The following is a 23,501-nucleotide window of genomic DNA, read 5'->3' on the forward strand; positions in this document are numbered from 1 at the left end:
TACCATAAAATTATATAACAATGGAAAAATAATTTAATCAAGAATGTAATGCGATAACTATTAGGAAGGATTTGCTATTAGAATAGCAGTCCCAGTATAAAGAAGAAAAGTGAAACACGTAGAAAAAAACGAGACATACAAAAACGATCACCATAGAAAAAACGAGATATACACAGATATATCACCCTGTCAGTTAATCCTTAGTTGGGTAACCTTTAGCATGAACTACGGCCTTACAACTTCTTCCCGTGGAGTGAACCAAGTCTTTGAGTTCTGCAGCTGTTATCATGTGATTGTGAAACCGAGATTGAAGGATTGCTTCTATTAACTGGGTTTTATTGCTGGGTCGCTTCTGACTAAGAAGTTTCTTTAGTCAACTCGGGCCCGGTAGCTCAGCAGACTAAAAGCATTGTGATTAACACCAGCTGTCTGCAATTACTGTAAGTTCGAATCTCACCAGGCTCAAGGTTGACTCAGCCTTCCATCCTTTCTAAGGTAGGTTAAATGAGGACCCAGTTTGTGGGGGCAATAAACTGACTTTGCATAAATATACAAAAGTATGAAGGCTATTGCTTAACGCATTGTAAGCCGCCCTGAGTCTCCGGAGAAGGGCGGCATATAAATCAAATTTTAAAAAAACTCCATAGATTTTCAATTGAGTTAAAATCTGGGCTTTCCAAGGCCATTCCAGCAGAGGAATAGGATTATCTTGAAAAACACACACACACACAAAGAGGTGTTATTAGCCACCAAACCTCAAAAATACACTTTTCCCAAAAGGTTTCCACAATTTTTGGCCACTACTGTATATTCTGAACTTCAAGGAGTAGCTGCAGCACGATTCCCAGCATCCCACTCCTGTGCCTGAGGATGCTAGAGAAAGAATTCAAGTAAGAATTGAATGCCTCTTGGCTCCCCTCATTGTTGGATCCGGAAGTTAACGTCTTGAGTAGTGATCGCAACCATCTGGCTTCCATATTTCCACCAGCGCCCCCACCCCCAGGAAATAACAGCTTTGGGTAAGGAAGTTAAATAAAACACAATGGGAGAATACTGAGAAACAGAAGAGAAGAGACCATTCTGCGGCAGTCGAAAAATTGCAGTCTAAATGTAAATTATATCGGGGGTGGAGGGGAAGAATTGTTTTTTCTGCTATTGGGGGAAAAAAAAATTTCAGAAGGCAAAGCATATTTTGCAAATCTGGCTGGAAAGAAAGTCCCGTGAATGAGTTTCACTTTTTATGTTTCCCCCCTTTTTTTTTTTGCACTGATGCTGCGGTATGAAGTTATCATAAATCAGAAAGTACATTAGGTTTCCTACTCAAATTACATTCTCTTTCTCCTTGCTTCTTTTCCCTATAATCTCCATTCCTCTGTAAGGAGACTGGGGAGGGGCAGAGGTGGGTTTCGCATAATTTTACCATCGGTTTGCCACGCACCGAAAATGTGCTCGTGCGTGCGCCTTTCGTGCATATGCCTGGACTTCCATGCATGAGCTTTGCTCTCTCTCTCGTGGCTTGCACTTAGAAAATGTGGCTAAATAAGATGGCATAGTGCCGTGTTGTGGCCCGTACACAGCCTGTGTGGCTGGTGGCTGATTTGGACAGTGAGGAGGCTGGTGTGGTGCTCTGCCAGCATCCTGTGCAACTGGCACTCGAGTCGGACAGTGAGGAGGCTGGAGAAGACGTGGTGCCGGAGGCAGGGATTCAGCCAGGGCCTTCAGAACCTCCAGAAGCTCCCTTAAATGAAGAGGATGAAGAGGAGGAGCCTCTTCTCGATGCGCGGGTGCGCAGAGATGTTAAAAGGCAGGAGTGGCTCCTCAGGAGAAGGTCTCCTCGAGAATAAGGCTTGGGGCTAATTGGCCACTCCCTTAGCCTATTTAAGGAAGAACGCCGACTGAAGCAATTTGCAGGGAACAACTTCGTTCACTCTCCTTCGTGCCTTGATCTTAGTTCTCTGCAAATTGCTTCTGGGCTTTCTGCCAACCATAGTAAGATTAAGATTATTTATTCTTTGGATTCTTGCAGGCTGTTAAGAAAGTTAATTAACAGCCTTTGTTTGAAAAAAAAACCCTGATTTTATTTTAGTAAACTAAGGTTTGTACAGACTTTGTGTGTGCTGCATTCTTTGGGGTCTGTAGCTGGGGCAGAACAGTGCTGGGGCGGGGCAGGGCAGGGGCAGGCCCACCCACAGGTCGCCACTACCGGTTTTCCCGAACCGGTCTAAACCAGCTGAATACCACCACTGGGAAGGAGAGTTCGTACTCATTCACATGCCATTCCAAAAAGGCAATGAAAAAGCTAAGAAGGAAACAAACCACAACAACAACAACAAAACAGACAACGGGTACTCCTCAACTCACAACGGTTTGTTTAGTGGCCATTCAAAGTTACGACGACGCTTATGAAAAAGTGACTGATGAGCGGTTTTCACACTTATGGCCGTTGCAGCATCCCTTCGGTCATTGTGATCGACATTCAGACACTTGACAACTGACTCATATTTATGACAGTTGGGGTGTCCCAGGGTCATGTGATAAACTTTTGCAAACGTCTGAGAAGCAAAGTCAATGGGGACATCAGATTCATTTTAACAACCCTGCTACTAACTTAACAATCGCAGTGATTCACTTAACAACGGTGTCAAAAGAAAGGTAATAAATTAACAAATGTCTGGCTTAGGATGTAGACATTGTTTATCTCTGTGTGCCTGTTGATGGCTCTTACCAACACCAACAGAGAAATCCATCTGTATATAAACCAGAGAGCAAACCCCAACCCCCTACCCTTCCAGCACTGATGATGTTACCTAGTTGGGTCATGAAATGTCTGCAAGAAAACCATCAAGCTCAGAGAGCACCAAGGACCCCCCACAGGTCAACCTTGAACTACAAATACTGTATTTCTCTTCTATTGGTATGCTATTTTTCTCTGTTTATGAAATGTTGGATTGCCTTCTACTCACTCAAGCCATGATTATATATATATTTATTTAGTCATGAGAATAGAATAGAATAGAATAGAATAGAACAGAACAGAACAGAACAGAACAGAACAGAACAGAATAGAATAGAATAGAATAGAACAGGGTAGGGTAGGGTAGAGTAGGGTAGGGTAGAGTAGAGTAGAATAGAATAGAACAGAACAGAATAGAATAGAATATTGGAGTGAAGGATGAGATGGGATGGGATAGGATATTGGAATGAAGAATAGAATGGAGTGGAGTGAAATAGGAATAGGAATAGGAATAGGAATAGGAATAGGAATAGGAATAGAATAGAATAGAATAGAATAGAATAGAATAGAATAGAATAGAATAGAATAGAGTAGGGTAGGGTAGGGTAGGGTAGGGTAGGGTAGGGTAGAGTAGAATAGAATATTGAAGTGAAGGATAGGATGGGATGGGATGGGATGGGGTGGGATATTGGAATGAAGAATAGAATGGAGTGGAGTAGAGTGGAATAGAAATAGAAATAGGAATAGGAATAGAAATAGGAATAGGAATAGGAATAGGAATAGGAATAGGAATAGGAATAGGAATAGGAATAGGAATAGGAATAGGAATAGGAATAGGGTAGGGTAGGGTAGGGTAGGGTAGAGTAGAGTAGAGTAGAAAAGAGTAGAGTAGAGTAGAGTAGAATAGAATATTGAAGCGAAGGATAGGATGGGATGGGATGGGATGGGATGGGATATTGGAATGAAGAATAGAATGGAGTGGAGTGGAGTGGAATAGGAATAGGAATAGGAATAGGAATGGAATAGGAATAGGAATAGAATAGAAATAGAATAGAATAGAATAGAATAGAATAGAATAGAATAGAATAGAATAGAATAGAATAGAATAGAATAGAATAGAATAGAATAGAATAGAATAGAAAATATGGAGTGGATGGAGTGGAATGGAATGGGATGGAATGGAATGGAATAGAATAGAATAGAATAGAATAGAATAGAATAGAATAGAATAGAATAGAATAGAATTCTTTATTGGCCAAGTGTGATTAGACACACAAGGAATTTGTTTCCGGTACGTAAGCTCTCAATGTACATACAACAATAGTGATAGATCATGAACATAGTCATTGTAAAATACGCTCATCATAAAACACTAGATACGTAGTGTATATTGGAGGTGGGGACTCTTTGAGAGCCGCATGCAACAAAATTTCATTTTAATGTACACCGATTAGTGTACATTCAAAGTGAGACAAAAAGTTATCGTAAGTCTAAGTCTTCTATGACAACCTTGGAAATTGGGCTGCAAACAGGCTTTGTATTCAGATCTCCAAGGCTGGAGAGAAACTCCACAAGAAAACAGATGTTACTCTCTGCTGGTCTTTCCTGGACCAGAATGGAAAGAATCTTGATGTGTCCGAGGTTACCAGGTTGGGAAAAATTGTGCATTATTCAACCCATCAATTAATCTTTTCTTCCAGTTACTTACCTGTCATCACGTAGTCCCGGGCTCAGAAATCGGGAGGGTTCATCCTCATGATTGCTGTGTTGGCTGCTGTAGAAACAAGCAAAATATGAGAGACAAAGGGAGTGACTCTTAAACGAATAGTTAAACCAATTGGTTGCACATACAAATGAAAGCTTAATCATGCTCATTTATAAGTGGCATGTCCTTGTTCTCTTATTTTTTTTTTCCCCTTAGTTTTGATTTTAACAGACAGTAAGGAAGAGATTTCCCGAAATCTTACTTGAATGTATTTATTTTATTTATTTATTTATTTTTATTTTATTAAATTTCTATACCGCCCTACTCCCGAAGGACTCAGGGCGGTGAACAGCCACGGAGTAAAACACATAAATACAAAAATTTAAAATAGAATAAAAACGAATTAAATAATTTGGCTGAACAAATTTAAAAATACCCCATAATTTAAAACCAAATTGAAATTTTTGTTTAAAAAGGGGAGAAGATTTAGGCCAGGCCAGTTTGATGAAATAAAAAAAGTCTTAAGCGCGTGACGGAAGGTGCGCAGATCCGGGATCCTCCGTATCTCCGGGGGGAGCTCGTTCCAGATCGTAGGTGCCCCCACAGAGAAGGCTCCCCCCCCTGTGGGCCGCCAGTCGACGTGGTTTGGCCGATGGCACCCGGAGGAGCCCCTTTCTATGGGAGCGTACTGGCTGGTAGGAGGCTATTGGTGGTAGCAGGCGGTCCCGTAGATAACCAGGTCCTAAGCCATGGAGCACTTTAAAAGTGATAACCAAATTTATTCTTCTTTCTTACAATACTGATCAGTGGTGTCCAACCTTGGCCACTTTAAGACTTGTGGACTTCAACTCCCAGAATTCCCCATCCAGTCATCCTGGCTGGGGAATTCTGGTTGTTCAAATCCACAAGTTTTAGAGTTGCAAAATCTGAACGCATCTCTTTTAGATTAAAAAAGAAAGAAAACAGACTTCCTATGCGTGTATTCAATACAGATGTCTTGTTTTCCAAATGTAATACATATTTTTTTTTTTTGCAATACATTCCTCAATTTTTATTAGGACCCCAACAATATTATGCCCCTTCCCTCTGCCCCATTCTTTAAATGCCAAACCTTTCTTTTTAACTATGCCCAGAGCCATTTGGGAGGATGGCAGCCTTCCAAAAAATCTAATAAAACAGGTATAAATAAATAAACATAACACCGTTAAAGCAAGGAAATGATGGGAAACAGGACTAAAAATAAAAATCAGAAACTATCCTTCAAGCCATACTGCGACATATCCTCGGGCTTAAAATATCACCAGATTAAAATACTTCAGATTGAATGTCTATTCCGAAATGGAAGCTGTAGTCCTAAAGGGAGTATCCGGTTTCTCGCATAATCTGGAAAATTAGCCTTCAAACCATCTCTGAATGACAGCACCCGCTGGCATCAAAATCATCTTATCAAGATATAAACCCGGTTGATGGATGCTTCCAGTCTCGCCAAAGGTGATTTAGCTTTTTACGATGTATTTTTTAACCAGCATCAAAATCACACAACTCAAGAATTATTCACATCTGCATTTTCTCCACTGCAGGGATAGGAAACTCGGAGGGGGGAGGGGAGGGGAGATTCTAGAGGTTGCAACTACAATTCCCAGAAGCTCACGTCAGCTTGGTGGGGAGGAACGCTGGGAGTTGTAGTTCAGCCCCATCTGAAAGGCCACAATTTCATAGCTCTCCATCTAGGCCAAGCCATCCTACATCCTACAAGTCTGATTTCCCTGACTTCGAAAGAAGGAAGGAAGGAAGGAAGGAAGGAAGGAAGGAAGGAAGGAAGGAAGGAAGGAAGGAAGGAGAGAGAGAGAGAGGAAGGGTGAAAGAGAGTGAGGAAGGGAGAAAAAGGAAGGAAGGAAGGAAGGAAGGAGAGAGAGAGAGAGGAAGGGAGAAAGAGAGTGAGGAAGGGAGAAAGAGGAAGGAAGAAAGGAAGGAAGGAAGGAAGGAGAGAGAGAGAGAGAGAGAGGAAGGGAGAAAGAGAATGAGGAAGGGAGAAAGAGGAAGGAAGGAAGGAAGGAAGGAAGGAAGGAAGGAGAGAGAGAGAGAGTGAGGAAGGGAGAAAGAGGAAGGAAGGAAGGAAGGAAGGAAGGAAGGAAGGAAGGAAGGAAGGAAGGAAGGAAGGAAGGAAGATAAATCAGTAATATCTGTAAACAGATATGTGATGTCCTATTTCAACAATATTCTAAACCGTCATTTAGCATGGGTTGTGAATTTCTTACTACAGAACCACAAACATTTCCAAAAATTATACAACCATCATGTCCCAAAGGTGCTTTTTTTCACGAGGCTACTGGACTTCCTTGTTTTTTCTTTTGAAGACGTTTTGCTTCGCATCCAAGAAGCTTCTTCAGCTCTGACTAGGATAGTGGGGAATGGAAGGATTGATACTCCTTGCAGACAGCTGGTCATTTGCATCCTTTTAGAGGGTCCTTGAAGCACTTGGAGGTTTATCTGTGTCCTCAGGGTCACCTGAGCGGTGCTAATGATACCTGTAGTCTGCAGTTTTTTTTCCTCTGGAAATCCATTCCTCTTTCGTGCTTCAAGGACCCTCTAAAAAGGATGCAAATGACCAGCCGTCTGCACGGAATATAAATCCTTCCATTCCCCACTATCCCGACAGAGCTGAAGAAGCTTCTCAGATGAGAAGCGAAACGTCTTCAAAAGAAAAAACAAGAAAGCCCAGTTGCCTCCTGAAAAAAAGCACCTTTGGGACAACCATGACCTGCAAGACGGAGAATCTCTACAGACTTTTATACAAGCATCAGCCCATAATGCTGTAGATATACCAGGGGTTTTTTTTTGTTGTTTTTTTGACGTCTGACTTTTTTTCCTGGACTCCCCAGAGCCCAGGGGGAAGGCGGTGAGACTTCTACTCCTGATGCTCTGAAGTCTGGATGGAGAACCCGAGGAATTCATTGCAATGCCCTTCCGAAAAACCGAGCCGGAGAGAAATCCGGTGGAGACATTGCCTCCTCCATCCAGGAGATGTCACCGTTTCCTTTTGCAGCTGTGGCAAATACCGCGTGGCGCTAAGAAAGAGGACATATGAGGCCAAGTGGCTTGTGATTTTGAAGCTCCCTGCGGTCATTATTACACAATTAGCTGGGATTCTGTTGCTCGGGAATCCACTCTTGTGGGTTATTTTCTATTGGTTGGCCGATGCTATTTATAGAGATCTCTTGGGACGGGCAAGAAACGGCTCTGATTTGGGCTTCCGAGTTGGAGGTGCTTGCTTCTGTTTTATCTCTTGTTGGAACAGTTAATTCACACTGACCCCTACAATAATTTTAAGGAGAAATTTCCTAACGCCAAAGGCTATTAACCGGTGGAAATGGTTTGCCTTCAGAAGTTTTAGGGATTTCATCACTGGAGGTTTTTAAGAAAAGACTGGACAGCCAACTGATACAGAGTCTCATGCTTGAGCAGGGGGTTGGACTAGAAGACCTCCAAGGTCCCTTCCACCTCTATTCTGATTGATTGATTTTTTTTTTTATTTAGATTTATATGCCGCCCTTCTTCGGAGACTCAGGGCGGCTTACAATGCGCTAAGCAATAGCCTTCATCCTTTTTGTATATTTATACAAAGTCAGCTTATTGCCCCCACAAACTGGGTCCTCATTTCACCTACCTTAGAAAGGATGGAAGGCTGAGTCAACCTTGAGCCTGGCGAGATTCGAACCTGCAGTAATTGCAGGCAGCAGGTCTTAATAACCAGTTTAATAACAGGGTGCCTTAGACCACTGTACTACCAAGGCTCTTTGATTGATTGATTGATTGATTGATTGATTGATTGATTGAAATGGTCTAGGGCAGTGTTTCTCAACCTTGGAAGCTTGAAGATGGGTGTCAGGTTTCGATGCTATCTCAAAATAAATGAATTTCCAAACTGCCGATCTTTGAGGAAATTTTATTGAGCATAGTGATCTGTCCCTGGCTCTTTCGCGGTCAGTACTGACCTTTGCCCCCCCCAATCCCTCCCTTTCCGATCCCCAATTCTCTGCGTCTCATTGGCTATCTTCCAAGCCACTTTCCTCATCCCTTCTCCGTCAGATCACAGGAATGTCTCCCCCTCCCATCTCCCAGGAGACAGAATCTTCAAAGGACTTAAGTAGGCAAAAATTCAAGCTTCTCCTCTCCTTATATATGTCAGTGCTGGGACGCTGACAATGGGTGGACTTCAACTCCCAGAATCCCCCAGCCCTTCTATGAAGGGACTTTTCAGCGGTGGGTGACTAGAGGAAGTTCAATGCATTTCAATAATGCATGTAGGCAGCTGGAGAAATTTTGAAACGGGATCTATTCTATCAACAGCTCCATGTTTTGGCAGTCATTCATGGACCTTCTACATCCCCAGAGAGCAGCAATGAAGACAGTGAAATTCTGATATTCCTCCTCAGCATATCCGGTTACCATCACAGACAAGAAGTTGGTCTCCAGAAGGCTGGTGTTTTGTGGTTTTGTTGTTTAAGGTAAAGGCAAAGGTTCCCCTTGCACATATGTGCTAGTTGTTCCCGACTCTAGGAGGCGGTGCTCATCTCCGTGTCAAAGCCGAAGAGCCAGCGCTGTCCGAAGACGTCTCCGTGGTCATGTGGCCGGCATGATTAAATGCCAAAGGCGCACGGAACGCTGTTCCCTTCCCACCAAAGGTGGTCCCTATTTTTCTACTTGCATTTTTTGCCTGCTTTTGAACTGCTAGGTTGGCAGAAGCTGGGACATGGAACAGGAGCTCACCCCGTTACGCGGCACTAGGAATTCGAACCTCTGAACTGCCAACCTTTCGACTGACAAGCTCAGCATCTTAGCCACTGAGCCATCGCATCCCTACTTTTTTTTGTTTAGCCTTCTGCAAATAAATCGGTTGTAATCTTGTAATCACTTTCACCCACTTTGGCCTTGCTAATCTTCAGAAAGCAAAGATTGCATTGCAGAGCGGGAAGCACATACTCTTAAGGGTTGGTGTTGGAATCTGTTCCACAATACACAAAAAGCAGATATGTATATATATATATATATATATTAAATGCTTATTCTTGATCTGCCTCTGTGCTTCCAGTTCATTGCCTCGTCAATTATGCTGTACAGATTTCCTGTCCCCTTTTTTCTCCCTTTTCAAATGCAAAATTTCTTCCTTTGCTTCCGATAAAGAGAGATAAACTGAACAAGGAGAGATTCAACCTGACAGAAGTTAGAAATATAGAATGAGCCTTGGTGGCGCAGCCGACTAAAGTGCTGTTAAAATAGCACTTAGCTGCCAGCTGCCTGCAATTACTGCGAGTTCAAATCTCACCAGGCTCAAGGTTGACTCATCCTTCCATCCTTTTGAGGTAGATAAAATGAGGACCCGGATTGTGGGGGCAATAAGATGACTTTGTATAAAAAAGAAAACCGCTTGGGGGGGCCAAAAGCCCTACTAAGCAGGTATATACAAAAGTATGAAGGCTATTGCTTAATGTATTGTAAGCCGCCCTGAGTCTCCGGAGGAGGGCGGCATATAAATCAAACCAATAAACAAACAAACAAACAAACAAACAAACAAACAAACAAACAAACTATAAGAAAAGGAACAATGAAAAAAAAAGCTTGTTAAAATGGATAAGCAAATCTTAATATTATCATTACGATACAATGAATATTAATGTAATAAATATTGTTGGAAACACTTTGATGATTATTTCCTAAAAATATTTCTACCCAGACAAACACACTGTTTAACTAATAATGGAATTTTTATAAGTTATAAAATAAAATAAAAACTTTATGTAAAATTTTAAAAAGGAGAGAGTCAACCTGGTCAGAAGGAAATAGGGAGATATTTTCTGATAGAGCAATCAGCCAAGTGGAACAGAAGTTGCCTTTGGACGTTGTGGGAGTTTCATCTCTTTCAAGAAGAGACTGGATTGTCCTCTGTCAGAAATCGAGTAGGGAGGGGGTTGGACTAGATGACCTACAAGGTCCCTTCCAACTCTGTTAATCTGATCTGATCTTAAAGCAGAACCGGCATATTTTTTTTTGCAAGGAAGAGTTCGCAAAGGATTCTTACCTCATCGGTCAAGTCCCAGCAGAATCAACGCCGTGCAAGAACTCTAGGATTTGACCCAGGCCTAGCAGAGACTAAATTCCACCCCATTGAACTGTGATTTACTCCTCGGAGTCAATCTCAGCTTGGTGGCCAGAGTAGCCCATTCTCCTCCTTGGCTGACCGCTCAATGTTCTGGACATGACCGTAAGGAACCGCAGTTTGCAAAAAACCCGCAGGAGTAAAAATTAACCTGCTCCATTTAACGATTAAACCTTCCCGGTCAGACTTTCCTTGGGGTCATTCTTGGCTTGATGCTGAACAGGCACAATTCAAAAGTCATTCAGGTTCAAAGGTCATTCAGGTGACTGGACAAAATGCTACTGAATAATAGCCTGTTCTCGCCCCTCCCTCCCTCCCTCCCTCCTTCCGCAGGATTAGCTTTCTGGAAGTCAGGTGAAGATAAGATAAGTCCTTCCTTATTGTGAAGAAGTGATGAGCTTTGCTTGGTCTCTCAGTTTCAAAGCCCTCCCTACTCCTAGCCAAGCCACAATCATTGTTGATCGGCGGGGATTTTCCCCTAGCCGCTATCTCTTTCTTAAGAAAACTAAGATTCCAGTATTCGCGGGTAGAAACGACATTAGAAACAGCGTCCTTCGGCATAACGAAGTCTTGTTTGACCTACGGTGATGTGGCGTAACCAGATGTGGGCTTCACATACTGTTACAACCAGTTCGCCCAGCACCGGAAACGTGTGTGTGAGCCATCCGTGCATGTGTGTGGCATCATAAAACACGGCAATTTGCTCGCACGTGCCATCTGCACATGTGCGCGACATCAAACAACACAGCAATTCTCTCACGCGCGCCGTCCACACATGTATGCGATGTCAAACAACATGGCAATTTGCTCACGTGTGCCGTGCACACATGTGTGTGATGTCAAACAACACGGCAATTCGCTCGCACGCACCGTCCACACGTGTGTGATGTCAAACATCACAGCAATTTGCTTGTGTGCCATCCACACATGCGTGTAATGTCAAACAACACAGCAATACCATTTTTCCCAGTCGTGACCTTCGCAACATCCCCATGGTCACGTGATCAGAATTCAGATGCTCGGCAAACTGGTTTATATCCCAGGATCATGTGATCCCTTTTTGCGACCTTCTGAACAAGCAAAGTCAAGGGGGAAGCCAGATTCACTTAACAACCAGGTTACTAACTTATCCTCTGCAGTGATTCACTTAACAACAGCGGCAAGAAAGGACGTAAAACGGGGACAAAACTCACTTGACCAACGTTGCGCTTAGCAATGTAAATTTTGGGCTCAATTGTGGTCATAACTCGAGGACTAATTGGCACTTAAAGTGTGGCCCTGATTTTTCGCACCTGATACATTCATTCCACCAAGGCAAACACCAACACAAATTAAGCCAAGTGTGATTTTGGAATACTGTGGCTGAAATCATATCCTTTTCAGTGTCTTACAATCGCTTTTGTAAGCGATTGGGCGAGGGGTTGGACTAGATGACCTACAAGATCCCTTCCAACTCTATTAATCTGTAATCTATTGCTATATTTGAGAAAGCAGAAGTTCAAGACATAAACAAACCTTCTCCTTCTCACACACTCACACACACACCATCCATACACAAAACCATTATCCTTATGGCTATGTCAACTCTCATTGCGATTCTCTTTTTTGGAGATCTGGTTCCTTGAACGCAGGGGTGAAATCCAGCAGGTTCTGACAGGTTCTGCAGAACCGGTAGCGGAAATTTTGAGCAGTTCGGAGAACCGGCAAATACCACCTCTGGCTGGCCCCAGAGTGGGGGTGGGAATGGAGGTTTTGCAATATCCTTCCTCCAGGAGTGGGGAGGGAATGGGGATTTTGCAGTATCCTTGCCCTGGAGAGGGGTGGGAATGGAGATTTTGCAGTATCCTTCCCCTGGAGTGGGGTGGGAATGGGGATTTTGCAATATCTTTCCCTCAGGAGTGGGGAGGGAATAGAGATTTTGCAGTATCCTTCCCCTGGAGTGGGGTGGGAATGGAGACTTTGCAATATCCTTATCCCAGGAGTGGGGTGGGAATGGAGATTTTGCAGTATCCTTCCCCTGCCATGCCCACCAAGCCACACCACTCCCACCAAGCCACGCCCACAGAATCAGTAGTAAAAAAAAAAAATTTGGATTTCACCACTGCTTGAACGTGATGAGAATGAGAAAACCGTAAATTACCTCCCGTCTAGCTTGAAATATGTTTTAGCCCATAAAGATTTTATTGGCAGTTAGAAAGCTCTGAACGACCAATTCTTTTCAACCAATATCATTCCTGGTATTTTTGCATATTTTTAAGAATACATGACTCTCTGGAAGAATCATTTCTCCCAACTGGAATATTTAAAGACACTTAGATGTTATTTATTTCCTCTGCATACCCGTTCTAACTTCCGGTGGGTATAGCGGTAGAGAACCACAAAGGAGGGAAATAATTAGCCCCATCAAACCCCAAAAAGCACTTTCTACGGCAATTCAATTACAGATGCATGAAACGTTCTCCACACGAGATGAGAAATTATACTCATATTCCATGACAGCTTTTTGGAGACTGCAAATCTGTCTATAATGCTATTGTGTGAATTTGCTAGGAGGTTTTTTTTTTTCTTGGACCCCGGCTGACTTCAGGCCATGTGTATCGAAGAACCTAAATGAGTGCTTCGTATTAATTGCTTCTAATAGGCTAATAATTGCTCCTAATAGGCTAATAATTGCTCCTAATAGACTACTGGAGAAAATGCGTTTCTCTCTGTTAGACCTTTAAAAAAAAAAGTTAATATTACCAACTTAAGTCTTTCAGAAAGATGCAATCAGAGCCAAATATACAAAATACACCTTGTATATGATACACTCACATTCCCACGTGCATGCATGCACATTTGCATACCCACAGGTAGAAATATGTAACTGTCCTTTACAAGAAGGCAGTCCAAACACAAAGGGCCTCACCAAACTTTAAAAAGATACTTAAAGGTAAAGGTAAAGATTCCTCTTGCACATATGTGCTAGTCGTTCCCGACTCTAGGGGGCAGTGCTCATCTCCGTTTCAAAGCCGAAGAGCCAACGCTGTCCGAAGACGTCTCTGTGGTCATGTGGCTGGCATGACTCAATGCCAAAGGCACACAGAACGCTGTTCCCTTCCCACCAAAGGTGGTCCCTATTTTTCTACTTGCATTTTTTACGTGCTTTCGAACTGCTAGGTTGGCAGAAGCTGGGACAAGTAACGGGAGCTCACCCTGTTACACGGCGCTAGGGATTCGAACCGCTGAACTGCCGACCTTTCGATCGACAAGCTCAGCATCTTAGCCACTGAGCCATTGCGTCCCATAGGATTGTGAGCGACAAGGGCAAAAAACAAAACAAAACCATCCCCATTCACTCAAAATTTCATTTTCTATCAGTTTTGGGAACGTATTGTTTTAGTTAACAAGTTCCATGGCCTAAGAAATTTTTAAAAGTTCTGTTCCAGGAAGAACTGCAACAGAAATTACTTTAGGCTTTGCAAAGTTGATGAAGACAATCTTGCTAATTCAGGACAAAAAACCTCCATTCCCAGGGGTTTTGTTTTTTTTCATTTTCAGGTTACAAAAACAGATTTATGATGGAGTTGGTAAGTTGCAAGCCAGAGAGAACGGCTATTCCGTGTTTCTTCTGGGGAACAATCAATCAATGACAATCAAAGAGAGAACCAACCTAGAACTAAGGAATACATTTCCTGACGGCGAGAACAATTAATCGGCGGAACGACAACTTGTGGGTGCTCCATCACTGGAGATTTTCGGGAAGAGATTGGACAACCATTTGTCTCAAATGGTAAGGCAGTGCTGAGATTCAGCTGGTACTGTCCAGTTCGGGCAAATCGATATAGGCGACTGCGGCAAGCCCCGCCCACCCACTCTTGACGTAATGCCGTCCCATTTAGCCATGTTTTGGAGGCCGTTTGCATGTATGGAAGGTGCATGCACGAGCAAGGAGATTTATATGCCGCCCTTCTCCAGAGACTCAGGGCAGCTTACAATTCGCTAAGCAATAGCCTTCATACTTTTGTATATTTATACAAAGTCAGCTTATTGCCCCCACAAACTGGGTCCTCGTTTAACCTACCTTAGAAAGGATGGAAGGCTGAATCAACCTTGAGCCTGGCGAGATTCGAACTTACAGTAATTGCAGACAGCTGCTGTTAAATTACAGAGCTCTGTCTGTTGAGCTATCCAGGCTCTTTTGAGGACCCAGATTGTTGGGGGCAAATATGCGGACTCTGTAAACCGCTTAGAAAGGGCTGTAAAAGCACTGTGAAGCGGTATATAAGTCTAAGGGCTATTGCTAAGTGGGAAGGAAGGAAGGAAGGAAGAAGGAAGGAAGGAAGGAAGGAAGGAAGGAAGGAAGGAAGGAAGGAAGGAAGGGCCGTGGTGGCACAGTGGTTAGGATGCCGATTGTCAGCAGTTCAATCCTGACCAGCCCAAGGTTGACAGCCTTCCATCCTTCCTCGGTCACTAAAATGAGGACCCAGATTGTTGGGGGCAATATGCTGACACTGTAATCTTCTTAGAGAGGGCTGTAAAGCACTGTGAAGCAGTATATAAGTCTAAAGGCTATTGGTATTCTCTTCTGTTCAATCATAAACAGAAGGGCTTATCTAAAGGAACATCTGTCTAGGTTAAAGGTAGGATTGTGATGTGTACAACTTGCATCCAGATGTTTTATGTACAATGACCTTTCTGCCTTCCAAATTAGCTCCCCCTCCCTGGAATAAGCCATTCTCTCTCTCTCTCTCTCTCTCTTTTCCACTGCAAGTTAATTAACAACTCAACACCGAAGCCTTCGAATTATTCCGATTGTGAAATTCTGAAAACGTAGCGTGCAGACTCAGACCTCGGCTTCTTTTCATTAGAAGCTACTGGGTGGGTGATGCTCTCCGAAAATAAGAAACAACGAGACGTGATGTATTGTAAGAGACGACACGATGAGACAGAACACTGAAATAGTCTCTCTCTTTTTTTTTTAACTACCTTGATCTCTTCCCCGAGGTCTTGTCAATTATTCTTGCAAGAAGTTGTCTTTTGTTCGGTACCAGTGGCAGGGAAAGAATATAATTCCCTCCGAGGTAAATTTATTATTTTTTTTATTTAAGAGGTCTCAGAAGAATTAATGTACCCGAGAAGCGTAGTGTTGTGAATTTCCTTTTAGAATAGAATAGAATAGAATAGAATAGAATAGAATAGAATAGAATAGAATAGAATAGAATAGAATAGAATATTGGAATGAAGAGTAGAGTAGAGTAGAGTAGAGTAGAATAGAATAGAATAGAATAGAATAGAATAGAATAGAATAGAATAGAATAGAATAGAATAGAATATTGGAATGAAGAGTAGAGTAGAGTAGAATAGAATAGAATAGAATATTTATTTATTTATTTATTTATTTATTTATTTATTTATTTATTTATTTGTTGCTATTTATATGCCGCCTTTCTCCCTAGGGACTCAAGGCGGCTTACAAAATGACAACTTCAATACAAATCACAATACAATACCAAATTAAAATCAGTAACCCAATTACAAAACGATTTAAAATTATACCAGTGTACCCCCAAACGGATCAGTTTAATTGGCGGAAGTGCCACGTCTTCAGCTCGCGACGGAAGGAAAGAATAGAATAGAATAGAATAGAATAGAATAGAATATTGGAATAAAGAGTAGAGTAGAATCGAATCGAATCGAATCGAATCGAATCGAATCGAATCGAATCGAATAGAATAGAATAGAATAGAATAGAATAGAATAGAATAGAATAGAATTCTTTATTGGCCAAGTGTGATTGGACACACAAGGAATTTGTCTTTGGTGCATACGCTCTCAGTGTACATAAAAAAATACGTTCAGATACAGCACTTAGTGATAGTCATAGGATACTAAATGAGCAATCATATCATGCTAGGGGAATAAATAAAACAATATAAATCCTTCTGAGCCTGAAAATAATCCACTGTAAAATGTGTTTAAATTTCGCAATGCATCACAATGACTTGGATTGCTACTCCAGCGATGCCCCCTGGCAGGTGATCATGTGAAGTGTGTCTAATTATTAACTCCCTTTGAATTAATTTAAGTTTGCCTTGCAAACTCCCGGCGCCTAGGATCATTCCAATGGATGGAAACTGACCAAGGAGAGATTCAACCTGGAAATAAGGACACGAAGCCATGAAGTTGTGTCTTTGAGTGTTTTGTATAAACACAGCCAATAAACAAACCATGGCAAAACCAACTATAGCTTAGTACAATGAAGGGCTGTGAATGATGGGAAGAGTTGGGATTTTTTTTTTAATTTTTTAGAAAATGGATGAAAATTCAACCCGATTCCTTTTCAACCGTCATTCATTTCCTGTCTCACCGCCAGCATGCCTTCAGAGTGCTAAAAGAAACATATTTTATTTTCAGAAGTACAGCGATAAATAGGGTCTCAGCATGTCCGCCACCTCTACGCACACAAACGCAATTCCCCACACCTCGATCCAGAGCTGCTAAAGGCCACAAGAGTCCAATGCTAGCCAATGAAATGAAGAAATACCACAATAATTGTCCCATTCTGTTCTGCATCAATGGAGCACTGTTTAAACCAGTGTTTGTCAATCTTCCCAATCCTCAACTTTAGGATATTGTTGTGGCTCCGTTGCCTGAGCCTGGGCTATCGACAGATGCAGACTCTGAGAGTGAGGGAGAGGAGTTGGCAAGGCCTCCCTCTCCAGGACCCTCCTCTCTGGCAATGCCTCCGGAGGACACCGAAGGCCAAGAGATAGGCCCAGAGCCAAGCACGTCCCCGCAGCCACAGGTGGACAGCGACGAAGAAGATAAATGCTGGCTGGACCCTTGGCAGAGGCGCAGGGAGAAGCGTGCGCAGCAGAGGGGAAGGCGTGCCAGAGATTAGCTGAGTCACTGGACCATACCCCACAGGGTATAAATGTGGGTGGTTCAGTTTGTGATGAGCAAAAACTGGAAATAATCCATGATCTGCGTTACTGGACTTCTGCCTGCCTTGTCGGACTGCATTTGGACTAATCCTTGTATTGTTAAAACTTTGCCTGTTTTATCGGAATGCTTGCAGTCTAATCTTTGTTTTATGTGAGTAAAGTCTGAATTGGCAGCTAACCACTGGGTTGCTGCCAGCTTTATCTTCAAAGATTTTGTCGTGTGGCTTATTAACTCCAGGCCGTCTGTGGGGGTGCGTGTGTGGGACGGGGACAGAACAGATATGTGGACTTCAACCCCCAGAATTCCCCAGCCAGCATTCTGCGAATTGAAGTCCACCCATCTTAAAAGTTGCCAAGGTTGAGAAATATTGATTTAGATATTCCATGCCTTGGAGGTCTAAAACAGCATTCCTCATATTTGATGTCCTCCTGGTCTGCAACTCCCATAAATACGCTATTATTGATATGATTGACTGACGTGTCTTGAATAGATGGTCTTTCAGTCAAACCCATCTAGCTGTGCCTAGAGGGAGTCAACCTATTCTCCAAAGCATCTGAAGGCAGGAGAAGGAGCAATGGATGGAATCAAGGAGAGGACCAACCTAGAACTAAGGAGAAATTTCCTGACAGTTAGAACAATTAATTAGAGGAACGATTTCCCACCAGAAGTTGTGGATGCTCCAACACTGGAGGTTTTTAAGAAGAGATTGGACAACTATTTGTCTGAAATGGTATAGGCAGGGGGTTCACAGGGGTTCGGGAGAACCCCTAAATCCCACTCCTGGCTGGCCTCTCCCACCCCTCCCCTCCCAGAATCCCCAGGTGGCCTGTTTTGGATGCAGGTAAGTTCAGGGCTCAGGGAGGGTCAAAAACGGGCTTACCAGAAGTTCAGGAAGGCTGAAAAGTGGCCTGTTTCTGGCCTCCAGAAGGCCTCCAGAGCTTGGGGAGGCTGTTTTTGCCCTCCCGGAGGCTCGAGGAAAGCCTCTGGAGCCCAGGGAGGACAAACAGCCCACTCCAGCTGCCGTGATGCAGGAGGCTGACTAGGCCACACCCACCATGGCCACAACCACCATGGCCACGCCCACCCAGCAACAAGGCAGAGAACCCCTTGCTAAAATTTTTGAAGCCCACTCCTGGGTATAGGGTTTCATGCCTGAGCAGGGGGTTGGACTCGAAGACCTCCAAGATCCCTTCCAGCTCTATTCTATTCTAAATATTCTGAATATAATTAATCAGCGGGGTGGGTTGCCTCCAGAAGTTGTGGATGTTTCAACACTGAAGGTTTTTAAGAAGAGATTGGATAACTATTGGTCTGTTTTTTACGACATAAAAAAGATGTTGAGACTCTAGAAAGAGTGCAGAGAAGAGCAACGAAGATGATTAGGGGACTGGAGGCTAAAACATACGAAGAACGGTTGCAGGAACTGGGTATGTCTAGTCTTATGAAAAGAAGGACTAGGGGAGACATGATAGCAGTGTTCCAATATCTCAGGAGCTGCCCCAAAGAAGAGGGAGTCAAGCTATTCTCCAAAGCATCTGAAGGGAGGACAAGAAGCAATGGGTGGAAACTAATCAAGGAGAGAAGCAACTTAGAACTAAGGAGAAATTTCCTGACAGTTAGAACAATTAATCAATGGAACAACTTGCCTCCAGAAGTTGTAAATGCTCCAACACTGGAATTTTTTAAGAAGATGTTGGATAAACATTTGTCTGAAATGGTATAGGGTTTCCTGCCTGAGCAGGGGGTTGGACTAGAAGATCTCCAAAGATCCCTTCCAACTCAGTTATTCTGTTACTCTTCAGTTCTCTTTCCGTTCATGTCACTTCCTTCCAAGGTGGATTTGATTTAAATTGAGTCGATTTAAATCATGATTTAAATCATGATTTAAATCACTAGTAAAAAGGCTTGATTTAAATCAACTCGATTTAAATCATAACTTTTAAAGAGCAACTGTCATCTCTGCTACTCCTTTGACCCGCTGTTGACTCACCGATAGTCCCAGTGTTGCAGAATATACAGCCTCATGCTACATAGCTAAGCTCCATTTCATGATGAATAAACTACATTATTTATGTATCTTAAATAGAAAAGTATCTTACGATAGATTTTTACCCCAAAAGTATTAAAATAAATTCGATAAAAATCAAAAAAATCCGATTTAAATTTAAAAAATCCGATTTTTTTTAAAAAAATCATGGATTTTTATCCACCCTGCTTCCTTCTCACTGTAGTGATTCATCTGGTTTAGCATAACCAGGGGTGAATGGGTTCCTTTCTCCATCAGACCGCCTGAGAAACTAGCAACTTCATGCATCAAGAATGAACCCAGCAGGAATTTCATGTTAAAAGTCCAACGTGTTTATTTTCCAACGCTACAACAGAAGGAATTTGGAAGAGCCCAAGCAGCACACTGGTCTTGGTATGCTAATACTCGCTAATCCATGCCTCCTTGCCTTAACCTTTTTTCCGAATGCCGTTTCAAAAATATAAATCAACCCGCGAGGAAAAGGAGGACCCGAAGCCTTGTTGACCGAGAAGAAACTGTTAAGACAGTTGCACAACATTCTGATACACGTAATCGTCCGTGCTCTCATACTTCTAAAGAGGAGATGATAGACACAACAGGAGGAAAATAACATTTCCTTTCAGATACTGCTCTGGGCTTCTTGAAGGCATCTGAACAGCTTCTGTTAGACAGAAAGGGCTGGAGTAAATGACAAAGGTTTGTTCCAGCCAGATGGGTACTTCAAAAATTTTAGCAAGCGGTTCTCTGCCCGATTGCTGGGTTTGGCATGGCCATGGTGGGCGTGGTCTAGTCGGCCTCCTGCACCATGGTGGGGCATTTCTGCCCTCCCCAGGCTCCAGAGGCTTTCCTCGAGCCTGTGGGACAGTAAAAATGGCCTCCCCAGGCTCTGGAGGACCTCTGGAGGCCGGAAACGGACTTCCCGAACTTCCAGTACGCCTGTTTTTCGCCCTCCCCGAGCCTCCATGCGTGCCCTGCACTTACCTGCATCCAAAATGGGCCGCTTGGGGACTCCTGGGAGGGGCGGGGCAGGATGGGCGGGACCAGCCAAGAGTGGAATTTGGGGGTGCTCTGAACTGCACAGAATCTTAGCTAGAGGTTCTCCCGAACCCTTGAGAACCCCCCAGCAGCCCACCCCTGGGTGCTTCATCACTGGAGGTTGTTAAAAAGAAACTGGACGGCCGCTTGTCTGAAATGGTGTAGGGTCTCCTGTTTGAGCATGGGGTAGGACTAGAAGACCTCCAAGGTCCCTTCGACCTCTGTTCTATTCTAAATATTTTGAATATAATTGATCGGTGGGTTGGGTTGCCTCCAGAAATTCTGGGTGCTCCACCACTGGAGGTTTTAAAGAAGAGACTGGACAATCGTTTCTCTGAAATAGAATAGAATAACAGAGTCGGAAGGGACCTTGGAGATCGTCTAGTCCTACCCCCTGCTTAGGCAGGAAACCCTATATCTGAGATGGTGAACCTTTTCGGCACTGAGTGCCCAAATCAGAACGCGCATGTATGTCTGTGCATGTGTGCATGTGCATGTGCTGGAGGACCGGAAACCCAAAGACCAGCAGTCCAGCGCACGCATGCCTGTTTTTTGGCCATTTTTCAGGCCGTTTTCAGGCTGTTTTTTGGCTCACAAAACAGCCTGAAAACAGGCCAAAAATTAGCCTAAAATGGTCCAAAAAACAGCCCCAAAACAGCCTGAAAACAGCCAAAAATTGGCCTAAAAATGGTCCAAAAAACAGCCCCAAAATGGCCTGAAAACGGCCCAAAAAACGGCCTGAAAACAACCCAAAAAGTGGCCTAAAAATGGTCCAAAAAACAGCCCAAAAACGGCCTGAAAACAGCCCAAAAAATGGCCTGAAAACAGCCCAAAAAGTAGCCTAAAAATGGTCCAAAAAACAGCCCAAAAATGGCCTGAAAACAGCCCAAAAATTGGCCTAAAATGGTCCAAAAAACAGCCCCAAAATGGCCTGAAAACAGCCCAAAAATTGGCCTAAAAATGGTCCAAAAAACAGCCCAAAAATGGCCTGAAAATGGCCCGAAAAACGGCCTGAAAACGGCCCAAAAAACGGCCTGAAAACAGCCCAAAAAGTGGCCTAAAATGGTCCAAATAACAGCCCAAAAATGTCCTGAAAACAGCCCCAAAATGACCTGAAAATGGCCCAGAAAAGGGCTTGGGAAACGGTCTGTTTTTTTGGCCATTTTTCAGGCCATTTTAAGGCCATTTTCTGGCGCCCGGAAGACCAGAAGAGCAGGTGGACCCAGTAGGCCCATTTTTCAGCCTCCCCAGGCTCCAGTGGCTTTCTAGGAGCCTGGGGAGGGTGAAAACGGCCTTTTCCACACACACACATTCTGGAGGCCCCCCAGAGGCCGGAAACAGCCCGTTTCCCGACTTCTGGTGGGCCTGGAAGGCCTGAAAATCTGCTGGCCAGCGTGCGCATTCGCGCTGGAGCTGAGTTAGGGCAACGCTTGTGTGCCCACAGATATGACTCCGTGTGCCATCCATGGTACACATGCCATAGGTTCACCATCACGGGCATAGGGTGTGGGTTTCTTGCTTGAGCAACGGGTTGGACTAGAAGACCTCTAAATAGTCCCTTCCAACTCTGTCTTTCTGTTAATCGAGACAATTCTGGTGCTCTTCCAATATCTCCTACCACAAGAACATTTCTAAGCGTCCACATTGCTCTCTCGCCCTTTTGACGCTATATGACACATTACCAGCCTCCCTACCATGTGTTGTTTATTGCCACGAGCTGCTGAACTGAGAGAAAAGCATAATCTCAGGTTTGTTATTTAAAAAAGAAAAAAAAAGGATTTTAGCCCGGATGGCTAAAACATAATGAAAAATACCGTATTTTTCAGAGTATAATACGCACCTTTTCCCCCCCAAAAAAGAGGGTGAAAAATCTGGGTGTGCCTTATACTCCGAATGTAGCCCCACTTGGCTTCTCAAAAGGAGGTTTCAGAGGCTGAAAAAAGCATCAGAAATGAAGCTTCAGAAAAGAAGCCCCCAAACAGAGCTTCAGAAAAAAGGCCTCCAAACAGAGCTGCAGAGGCTTTTTTTTCTGAAGCTGTTTCGGAGGCTTTTAGAGGCAGGAATTTTTTTTTTTTTCTGAAACAGAGTTTCAGAAGTTTCAGAGGCAGGAAAAAAAAGCAAGGCACAGAGCTCACCACCAAGGAACCTGTTGCTAAAATTCACCTCTGGGAACAGCTGATTGGGGGTATTCCGGGAAGCCGATCCACTCACCAATCAGCTTTTTTCTTATTTTCCTCCCCAAAAACTAAGGTGCGTCTTATACTCCGAAAAATATGGTAAATAACCCAACTGACCTTCCCAAAGCTAAAAAAAAAGTCTTCGATTAGTGGGATCCAGATATTCATGCTAACTGTGATACATGTGACTTAAACAGAGGTGGGATTCAGCAGGTTCTGACCAGTTCTGGAGAACCGGTAGCGGAAATTTTGAGTAGTTCAGAGTAGTAAAAATTCTGACTGGCCCCGCCCCCATCTATTCTCTGCCTCCCAAGCCCCAGCTGATCGGGAGGAAATGGGGATTTTGCAGTAACCTTCCCCTGGATTGGGGAGGGAATGGAGATTTTACAGTATCCTTCCCCTGCCACGCCCGCCAAGCCACGCCACGTCCACTAAGCCACACCCACAGAACCAGTAGTAAAAAAATTTGAAACCTCCCCACGGGACTTAAGGTCCAGCCAAAAGATCTTGACTGGGAAAGGCATGATGGAGGGGAAAAAAAGAGGAGAAAAAGAGGCAGAGGGCAGAGAAAAATATATAAAATTAAGTCGCTTGGATATCATTAATTGACTACGGAATTAGAATCGATGAGATTCGTTTTTGGTGGCAGTGAAGGCTATTAAGGGAATCGTGGTTAAATATCCTCAGAAAAGTGCCCAGTTTTTAGCTTCGGTGAAATTGTAATGTCAATTAGAAGGAAG

General features: G+C 43.4%; 1 protein-coding gene across 7 annotated transcripts in view; it reads right to left on the reverse strand.

The window, feature by feature from the left end:
* GRAMD1B (GRAM domain containing 1B) overlaps positions 1-23,501 on the reverse strand; it is a 213,299-nt gene that overhangs the window by 141,549 nt on the left and 48,249 nt on the right. For 6 of the 7 annotated variants that reach the window (XM_087875685.1, XM_087875678.1, XM_087875679.1 and 3 more), the window contains one exon: positions 4,443-4,508. In XM_087875685.1, coding sequence (XP_087731811.1) covers positions 4,443-4,508 — 66 coding nt within the window. Of the gene's footprint in view, positions 1-4,442; positions 4,509-10,518; positions 10,641-23,501 lie in introns of those variants that run through there. The other variant, XM_087875686.1, reaches the window with a different exon arrangement.

The sequence above is a fragment of the Pantherophis guttatus genome, chromosome 9, assembly GCF_059756535.1.
Source record: "Pantherophis guttatus breed Tessera chromosome 9, ASM5975653v1, whole genome shotgun sequence".
NCBI lineage: Eukaryota > Metazoa > Chordata > Lepidosauria > Squamata > Colubridae > Pantherophis > Pantherophis guttatus.